Raw genomic sequence first — 10,629 nt, forward strand, 5'->3', positions numbered from 1 at the left:
TAGTGCCTGAGCTAACTAATACTGGTAAATTTGTGTTACGTTGTTTTTTTGTAAATGGCTAGTCAGTTCCAACTGGTTGGCTTTGTGTATTATTTTATGTCAACACTGTTACTATGTATATGTTATTTCAATGTTACCTCAAATGTCATATACGTTGGCAACAAAGCTCTTATAAAACGTTTGCCTCTGAATTGCTTAACAGCATTTTATGATCATTGTATTCATTTTAATATCCTCTTTGCCATTTCTTTTTAAATCTGACCAGTGTTTCTCTAGGGGAAATTAATATATAAATACAAATGAAAGATGGAAGTAGAAAAGATCAACCTTGTGTCACAGACAGTTTGCTTGCCAGTTTGAACCCACACAGTGATACCATGAAAGAAAGGCCTGACAATCTGTTTCTGTTAAGACTATACCCAAGAAAACTCAACTCTATCACATTGGATTGCCATGAATCAGAATTGACTGAAGCCAATAGGTTTAGGTTTTGTTGTTTGTTATTCAAGATAGAAATGGAGTCGGTATACAGATCTAGAACAAATTTCCATTAACTTTCTATACCGAAAAATAACTTGTGACTTAGGGTCAAGATCAAGAAATAAATAAAAGAATAAGAAAATAAGTGAAAAATAAAAGATGACTAAATGGGTTCACATGGATATAGCTATGTCCATAACTTGATTATCTTTGTCTTGGTTATATAATCATGATATTATATACAATTATATTTTATACCCCCAAGTGGTTCTTGTTAGTCTAAATGGCCTGAAATCGTTTTTGGAAATCAAATTATTTCCCTATATTATGATTTTTAATGCCTTTAAAACAAACCCAAGATAACCCTCAAGATTATTGAGGAATTTGGCTATGATTGTTAAATTTCTAATTTATATTTTGTTTTTCCAGAGTTATTTGTACCAAATCCTACAAGGAATTGTGTTTTGTCACTCTAGAAGAGTTCTTCACAGAGACTTAAAACCTCAAAATCTATTGATTGATGACAAAGGAACAATTAAACTGGCTGATTTTGGGCTTGCCAGAGCTTTTGGAATACCTATTAGAGTTTATACACATGAGGTGAGTAGTTTTGTTTTGCTCCCAGTGCATTTGAGTATGTGATTCATGGAAGGAAGACTGGGCAATCTACTTACATAAAGATTTACCACCTCAGAAACCTAAAAGGGGTCGTTAGGAGTCAAAATCAACTTGATGGCAGTGAGTTTGATTGGGTTTTCGAGTATGTGATTAATGGATAGTTTTCTGTATTTGTTCTTTAAATCAAGAAAGAACTAATCAATAAAGATTTCCCTGACGTGCCAGTATCAGTTTATTGCCTTTCAGCTCCAAATTCACTCTCTATTACATGTTTTGTGAAAATGGAACAGGAACTTTAAATATTTTTCTTTGTCAGATGGGGTGATGTTAAGCTTTGTAAGAGTGCTGAAGACAAATATTGCAGGATGGTAGGGGTTTCTCTTTTAAAGTTTTTACAGTTTTTTCTTAAGTTTTTAAAGTTCTGATTGTTTCTTACTGTAGCCAATACCTCATACCTCTAATTATAGTTAATAAATTTAATAATTCTTTATATTAAAATTTTCCTGTTTACATTATTGTGTGGTTTATTTCTCCTGATTGGAGCTATGCTGATCACACACAAATTAATTAAAAGACATATTTTATTGCTAAAGGGGTAGTATTTCATTTACACTTAGAATCTACCCAACATACTTTGTCAGGATAAGACTTGACATTTAATTTGGTATTTCTAGGGGAAAAGGAATGCTGAATGAAATAGTAAAAGATGATCAGAAAAATGTTTTCTAAAGACTATCCCAGATGGAAACCTAACTTTGCTCATCTGATTAGATATCTTGGCTTTTATCTATCATCCCTTCCATGGCTCTAAATAAAGATTAGTTGGTTCTCATTGGTTTAAACAAAAGGTTTTACACTTTGTTGTATGTTAGAGGTGACATTTTCAGCCATGTTGAGAAATTTTATATACTACATAGCTGATTAGTTCTAGACTCCTAGTAAACTGTTCAAGTTTCTGGTTATCATTTTAGCATGTTAATGTCGATCCCAAATCCTTAATTGAGTGAAGGTTTTGTTGTTGTTGAAGAAATAAGGCTCTGTCTCACTGTTCTGTTCCTCTTTCTTTAATTGATAGCACTTGATGTGCATTGACCTTTTCCTCCTAAAGTAAATGAAATACTTATCTTCAATTTAGTATTTTGTGTATGTTGTTGTTGTTATGTGCTGTCAAGTCGGACCCGACTCATAGCAACCCCTCCTTAGGTTTCCGAGGCAGTATCACTACGGAAGTAGATTGCCCCATCTTCCTTCCGAGGAGTGGCTAGTAGGTTTGAACCGCTAGCTTTCTGGTTACTGTGTAAGTGAAATCTAATATTCAGCTAATTTAATGCACTATATTTATTCAATGTAAAAATATGTTTTATGATAGGTAGTAACTCTCTGGTATAGATCTCCAGAAGTATTGCTGGGGTCAGCTCGCTATTCCACTCCAGTTGACATTTGGAGTATAGGCACCATATTTGCAGAGTTAGCAACTAAGAAACCACTTTTCCACGGGGATTCAGAAATTGATCAACTCTTCAGGATTTTCAGGTATTTCTGTTTTATATTTAAGCTTTTAAACTTTTTAAGTTGAAAAATAATAAAGGCAATCTGTATATGACAAATAGTTTATATTTATTATATTTATGCTTTAACTAATCATTTGTTTTGCTTTGCTATGGTTTTTAGAGCTTTGGGCACCCCCAATAATGAAGTGTGGCCAGAAGTGGAATCTTTACAGGACTATAAGAATACATTTCCCAAGTGGAAACCAGGAAGCCTAGCATCCCATGTCAAAAACTTGGACGAAAATGGCTTGGATCTGCTCTCGGTAAGGAGTGACTTTTATACTGACTTTAATATTATTGATGATTCTGGATGTACTCAGTCCTTCTTTTAATTGGGAAAAAGGGAGAAAACTTAACATTTACTGAACTAGGTACATAATTTATGATGTCTTTTATGTCTGTTGTATTACTAGCTCCATGTTAGATAACAGGAAAGACTAGTGTTTTGAGAAGATTTAGCATTTGTTTTGTTATTATTTTGATAAGTAGCTGTAGGCACTCTTCTTTGAAAGAGAGGCCAGCATTAATGCACCTTTTTTTTTTGAGTTCTTAAAGTTTTTTATTGCATGAATTCCATTTTTCACTTTTTGCCTGGTGTCCACATTGTTGTTGTGTTGTTATGTGCCGTCGAGCTGTCCCCAACTCATAGCGACCCCTCCTTGGGTTTCCGAGGCAGTATCACTACGGGAGTAGGATTGCCCAACCTTCCTTCCGAGGAGTGGCTGGTTATCCTTGCTTACGGAAGTTTATTTTCTATTATCGATATTGTTAATTTGATTCAAAGGCCCTTCTGTATTCTGGGCCCAATTTGGCTTTCACTGCAGTTAAACAAAAATCAGGTATTGTAGATCAGAGTTTCTCAGCCTAGTTACTATTGACTTGTGGGCTGGATACTTCATTGTTGCTGGGCTGTTAGGTGCATTGTTGGATGTTAAGCAGCATCCCAGGCCGCTGCCCAGTAGATTCTAGCAGCAAGCCCCCAGTGTCCCAAAGGGCAAAATTATCTAGGGTTGAAAAACACTACTGTGAATGGTCAGTTAGGCTTGGTTTCAAATTCTAGTTTTATCACTCTCCAGCTCAGTGCATTGGGTCAATTTTCCTAACATCTTTGAGCCTCAGTATCCTCATTTGTAAAATGGGACTAATACATACCTTTTGTTGTGAGGATTAAATAACATCATATGTGTAAAGCTCAAATGGCAACTTAGTAAAAGTCCTAGTATCTCGTTTGCTTGCCAGCTAGACTTTTTAAAGATCAATAGTAAACTTTATTTAGCTCTTTCTTGTGATCTGTAAATTAACTTTAATACTAGGTTTCTCTAACTGTAATTAATTTAGTGACTCATTTTTAGCTGTTTATAACACATTGTACTTTGGGCTTTTCTTTAAAACTTGCTGGAAACTACATCAGAAACCACTATAGTAACATGCCACCATTTCAAGAATGTTGTAAATAACTCATGGCCATTAAATTCTCAAAAGTAGATATGATTAACTATGTATCTTTCTTTCTCAAATTTATATCTTGGTTTCAAAGCTATCTCTGAATGTTTTTGTCTTACCATAATTTATAACAAAAAGAGGTTACTGAGGTATCTCTGATTTGTGGAGTAGATTATTCTAGTGCTTGAGGGTAAAATATGAACAATGAGATGTGGTTTAGTGTTGAACTAATGGAAATGTCCATTTAGTGGATTTTCACTAAAATAATTTACTTATTGGTAGATAAGAGTTTATGAAAATGATTTTAACTGGTTCATTTTCTAAATAAATAAATACTTCATTTCCTTTTCTCTTTTTTTCCCCCCTAGAAAATGTTAGTCTATGATCCTGCCAAACGAATTTCTGGGAAAATGGCACTGAATCATCCATACTTTAATGATTTGGACAGTCAGATTAAGAAGATGTAGCTTTCTGACAAAAAGTTTCCATGTGTTGTATCAAGAACATATAGTCATCCTTTCACTTGTAACTATTTTTGTTGTGTGTACTTATCTTTTCTGTAAAACTCAAGCTGTACTTCATCTTCTAATTTCAAAAGTGTAACTTAAAAATGTAAATATTGTTCTATATGAATTTAAATATATTCTGTATATGTGTGTAGATCTCACTATAACAACCGCTTGTTGCTGCAATAAAATTATGTATCTAGTATTGATGTCAGGAATCAAGACAGATTTGAATTGCCTTAAATCATGACAGTCCTTACAGCAGTCCTGTTTTCCTGGAGTTTTGCAAGTTGGACTAGTAAACTTTAGGAAAATGTGTTTACAAGTTCAAGTTTTATTATGCTCCGAATGTTTAAATTTTCATGTCACTTTCTTGTCATTTTGGTAACTATACAACCTGAATTTATTTCTACTGGCATTTCAGTTTGTGACCATTTAGATTTAAGCATGCAGAATCAGAACACTATCCAGATACGGGAAATGATGCTAAATGCTAAATTTGTAGTAGTTATCAGTGAATTATAAAACTGAACTAACATTAAGGAATGCCAAAGTTTTGCTAACTTATACTGTCAAGGATCAAGCGTAGGGAAGAACAATTATGAAAATTTATGAACTATCCTATTTTTAGTTAGGTTATAAAAGCTACTTGTCTAAGTGAATCGCATGCTTTAGTCAGAGGTAATAACTATACATGGGAGTTGCTTATCTTGGCTTTCAAGAGTTGACTTTAAAAACTTATTTTCATATTTTGGCATAGTGTTATTAGCAGCCTCTTAAAAAGGTTCTAACCTACAAGTGTTTAGCTGAAACCACTAGCTTCAGAAATTCTTTTATATTGCTGGTCATTGTGATTCTTATGTATAAGCAACTTATTTAAAATTATTTGTTATAGTGATGTCTATAAAAATAATTTATTGGTGTGTGTATAGCTATCATTTTGTCTGACCAGTATCCTATTTCTCTTCCTAGTTACATATGGCTAAAGTAGACGTTCTTGGATTACTGATCCTTAGACCCATTGATTAGATATGTGTGGATAATCTACTTGATTCATGTAAATCAAATCCCTTGTCTTGGACTTTGCAGTCTATAGGAGAAAGCGTGGATTAATTAGTCTCTTTGCCATGGTGTATAAAATGTAAGGCTTGTAATCCTTTTCTGGTTCAGAATCGTCATTCATCAAAGAAATAGTAATAATAACAATGCGTCGAATAATAGAAAATAACACTACATCCTACACAGTTAGGTTTAGTATCGACTTCAAAATACTTCTGTTTCAGTTATATAAGTATATATACCTCACTGCTTTTGATGCAAGAAGTCAGAATTGTTTGAAAACAGTCAATAACGCACCAATGTAGAACAGACTTGGTTATCAATTACTATAATGAGTAACCTACTTTTCATCCTGTTCCAAATATTTGTGTAGTCTTTGTGCAAATACATCAATTCAGTGGCTAGATAAAAAGGCTACTGAACTGGGGTCTCATGCGTATTGTTAGTTTGTGCTGTGGTACTTCTGATTAATTTTTAAATGGGGGTTGACTTTAGGGCCATGGTTCTTAAATCTGCTGTGCATTACAAATACCTGGGGGCTAACTCTTCCCTTACCCTGAACAACGCTGATAATGCATATTAGGAAATGTACCGTATGACTCTATTTTTCAAAAGCTCCACTAAGTGATTCTGATGTAGCCAGTTATCACCAGTCAGTGATGAGTTTGACAATTTTAGGGCCTTTATCTAATTTTAGTTGTCCTGAACCTTCTGTATTTAAGTCTCTTACGTTATTTAGCAGCCTCAGAAATCACTATATTTGACGTTTTCTATTTGTTTCAGTTTATACACTTTTTAGTGGGGGAGAAGGATATATATTTCCTCACCAATAAAAAGTTTTCATACCTGAGCATAGCACTGCTCTAAAGAGGAAATCTTAACATTGTCCCTAATCTCTACAAGTTTCTTTCCATCCCCCCCATTTTTGAAATTAAAAGAGACAATAATGATGCCAACAAGTTAATACATAAATGTACAATAAATCCTTACTAATTTATGTTAGTATGACATGCAAATTAAATATTTTGAAAGAACGATACTATTTTTAGAATTGAGTTAATAAAATGGCCCAGTTAAAGGCTTTTTGGACCAAACTTTCTGACCAAGAAACAATAGATGATCTAGATAGAATGGGAGGAAAATATAGAACAAAACTCAAAATTTTTAAAAAAGGTCAGACTTACTGAACCGGGAGAGACTGGAGGAACCCCTGAGACTATCTCCCTGAGATACTCATTAAACTTTGTACTGAAACCCTCAGTGGTCTCCCTTCAGCTACATAACAGATTGGCTCATAAAACAGTATCACCCCTGAATACTGTGCTCCTTTAAAAAATCATGAGACCAAATGGTCAACATTTGCCCTGTAGCAAAGATGAGAAGGAAGAGCAGGGAAGCTAAATTAATGGAAACTGAACAACCAGAATGGAAATGAGAATGCTGACACACTGAAAGATGTAACCAGTATCAATGAATAACATACATAGAAATTGTTAAATGGGAAACCTAATTTTCAGTGTGAACTTTCACCAAAAACAAGAAAAGGCTTTTGGGGCTTAGAACAATAGGTTAGAATAATGTTTATTTTTTAAGGTGCTTGATAAGGCTCCAAAGAGCTCTTTATTGGATAGAACAAACTTTTTTACATTAATTTCTTTAGCAAACTATTTCATAATAGATCAACTTTAGTATTATCCATATTTTAAAAATCTGTGAAGTACCATAGGATCATACAATCATGAAAAAAGCCAATTTAGTGAGTGGGTGTGTGTGTATAATGCAGAGTGGAGAGAGTAGCTGGCATTGTTGAAACTGGGACTTTGAACCGGTTCATTGTGCTTTCTGAGAATTTTCATTTCCATTCCAGATACACTGAATTTAGAATCTACATTTTAACAAGACCCCTAGGTAATTTTTATATACAGTTTTCAATCTCGTCACATTATAAATTATAAATTATAAATATATTTATATTATAAATATGCTTTGAAAACCCCTTAAGGCTCCAGAAGAAAGGTATTATTAAGCATGGATGTTGAGGAAAAAAGTACTACAAAAACAGCTGCATTTCTTTAGAATGCTGAAAGTCAGTGTCTCTACAGCTCAGTAGGCCTGTGGAAGAAGCACAAAGATGCAGATGGAAAAATCAACCAAAGGTCAGGTATCCATAGTGGTCATTGTTGAGAAAAGTGACATGTAATGTAGGTTACAAACTTCAGATCCTGACAGAATTTGGTTCCCAGTTCTAACATTTCTGTCTGTAGTCTCAAGCAAGTCACCCAACCTCTCTATTTCTCTATTTCCTCAACTGAGCAATGCTGTTGCTGGTAGGTGCAATTTGAGTTTGCCTTGACTGATTGTGACCCTATGTATAACAAAAGGAAACACTGCCCAGTCCTGTGCCATCCTCACAATCGTTGCTCTATTTGAGCCGGTTGTTGCAGCCACTGTATCTATCCAGTCTATCCATCTTGTTGAGGGGCTTCCTCTTTTTCGATGACCTACTTTGCCAAGCATGATATCCTCCAGTGACTGGTTCCTCCCGATAACATGTCTGTGGTAGTTCATTTTGTGTGTCAACTTGGCTAGGTCTGGTTGAGTAGCTGGGCAGCTGGATGTAGTATTCTCCATGATGAGACTGGTAATCAACTCCATGGTAAAATCTACTGTGAGCAGCTGAGTAGCTGCCTTTCAGTATGTGGTCTGCTTCCCATATATAAGCAGCAGCTTTGGGAATGGTCTCTAGCTTATGGCACACTTGGACCCTGCATGTAGCCATGTCACTGTTCAGCAGACTGCCATGCTCTGCCGACTTTGGGACTTAACAATGGACTTGAATTAATGGACTGTCGTGTTTGGTAACATCAGGACTATGCCATTTTATTTGTCAAACTTGCACTTGTCAGCCTCAGCAGCCAGTAGCTGCCTGAGTGAAGAGATGCCTCTAGCTTCAGTGGGCCGGGAGCAAGAGGCAGAGCTGAAGCCCAAGGTCAAGGGGCTTTCACAGAGCCCCTAAAGCCTGGCACTTTGAACTCGGATTTCTAGCCTCCAAACTGTAAGAGAATAAACTCCTGTTTGTTAAAGCCATCCCATTTGTGGTATATTCTTGTCAGAGCGGCACTAGGTAACCAGAACAATCTCCAAAGTACATGAGATGAAGTCTGCCATCCTCTTCTAAGAAGCATTCTGCCTATACTTCCAAGACAGATGTGTTTGTTCTTCTGGCAGTCCATTCAGTATTCTCCAACATCATAATTAAAATGCATCAATTATTCTTCAGTCTACTGTATTCATTATCCAGCTTTCACATGCACATCAGGCAACTGAAAGTACCATGGCTTGGGTCAGGTTTACTTTAGTCCTCAAGGTGACATCTTTGCTTTTTTAACACTGTAAAGAGGTCTTTTGTAGCAGATTTGCCCAATGCAATATGTCCTTTGATTTCTTGACCGCTGCTTCCATAGGCCTTGTGTGTGATTGAACAATGGAGATAGTAAGATGAGTGTGCGAGATAGAGGTACAGTTGCAAGGCAGCCAGCATATATAGGACATGTCCTTTGTTTAATGATTTTATCTTGTATTTGTCAGGACACTCTAAATGTCCTATATTGAGCTTTTCGCAAAATGTTACAAAGACTGGGCAATTAGAGCTATTTTTTTCCCACAGTAATTGGTGCTTCAATCCCTTAAATGGCAACACTAGTTTGAGTGTATAGTTAAAGTCCCTGGCACATAATAGGAAACCCACTGTTACTATCTTATGGCTTAAAATCTCAACTCTGTACAATGATCCTCCATTTTCTATCTCTGGCCTCTCCTATCTTCTGATTTCTCCTCTCTTGGAATGTCCCACCCCCAACTCAAAAGCTGTAACACCCAAGAGAGGCTGCCTTGAGGTTGAAGTGATTTCTTTCTCCAGTGAATTCTTAAAGCCCACTCTCCTCACATTAGGAGAAGCTACTGTGCTTTACAAACATTATTTTTCACAACAATCTTGGGAGGATATCTTCCATTTTACAGATGATAAAATTAATGTTCAGTGAGTTTTCGTAACTTACTGAAGGTTGCAAAGCTAGTGAATGCTGGAGTAAGGATCTGGGGCTTTATGACTTCAGACGATTCTCTATGTCATCACGTTTGTTCTCAAGAAAAATCCAAAAGGAGAACATGCACTTAGTTTCAACAGCTTAAGAAAGAACTGAAGAAGTCAGGTAAATATTAGAGTCAGTGCAGCCCACACAGGCCAATGAACACAATGCTCAGGGTTGTAAACCAAAGGCCATAGGCCTGAAGACCCCTCAGTAGCACTGAAGCTCCTAACAGATCATCAGAAATTATATCAGGAAACTTTATTTCAAGGTTGAAAAAGCCAAAGCCACAAAAATTAGTACAATTTTGAGTCCAGCCTGTTTTCCTGTCCCACTTTAAAGTTTTCCTTTATGTGAGGAGTTCCACTAGTGTGTGTGTTCTTGATGGGGTCCTGACTTATCCCCAAAACCATCCCCCAGCAGCAGTAATTGGTCTAAGAAGTGGGAAAATGACCTACACGAGATCAGAGGTCTTTTTTGCTGAGAAAAAATCATCACTGTGGAGTGGATGCCGACTCATGGTGATCCTGTATGGTACAGAGCAGAACTGTTCGTAAGATTTTCTTGGCTGTAATCTTTATGGAAGCAGATTGCCAGTCTTCTGTTGTGTTGCTGGGTGGGTCTGAACCACCAATCTTTAGGTTAATAGTCTAGCACCAACCATTTGTACCACCTGAGAATCAGATTCTCTTGTTGCTGAAATTGCAAAATTGGCAGGATCCAACTGGAGAGCCTGACAGGCATCTGCCCCACTCTGGGGAGAGAGTAAAGAGAAGAAAAGGATGAATGGAGGACCATTTCTGGGAACACTGCTTTGCTGATTCTTGCCATACTAACTTACAATCTGATATCTTCCTAATATTCTACTAGGTGCATGAATTGTGT

The 10,629-nt window shown here is 36.2% G+C and overlaps 1 protein-coding gene across 1 annotated transcript in view; it reads left to right on the plus strand.

Annotated features, from left to right (window-relative positions):
- CDK1 (cyclin dependent kinase 1) overlaps window positions 1–4,558 on the plus strand; it is a 13,514-nt gene extending 8,956 nt beyond the window's left edge. The window contains exons 4-7 of the mRNA XM_007958937.2: window positions 910–1,080; window positions 2,468–2,631; window positions 2,770–2,911; window positions 4,460–4,558. Coding sequence (XP_007957128.1) covers window positions 910–1,080; window positions 2,468–2,631; window positions 2,770–2,911; window positions 4,460–4,558 — 576 coding nt within the window. The remainder of the gene's footprint in view (window positions 1–909; window positions 1,081–2,467; window positions 2,632–2,769; window positions 2,912–4,459) is intronic.
- The last annotated feature ends 6,071 nt before the right edge of the window (window positions 4,559–10,629 follow it).

The sequence above is a fragment of the Orycteropus afer genome, unplaced genomic scaffold (assembly GCF_000298275.1).
Source record: "Orycteropus afer afer isolate SDZICR_OR568_19922 unplaced genomic scaffold, OryAfe1.0 scaffold00016, whole genome shotgun sequence".
Taxonomy (NCBI): Eukaryota; Metazoa; Chordata; class Mammalia; order Tubulidentata; family Orycteropodidae; genus Orycteropus; species Orycteropus afer.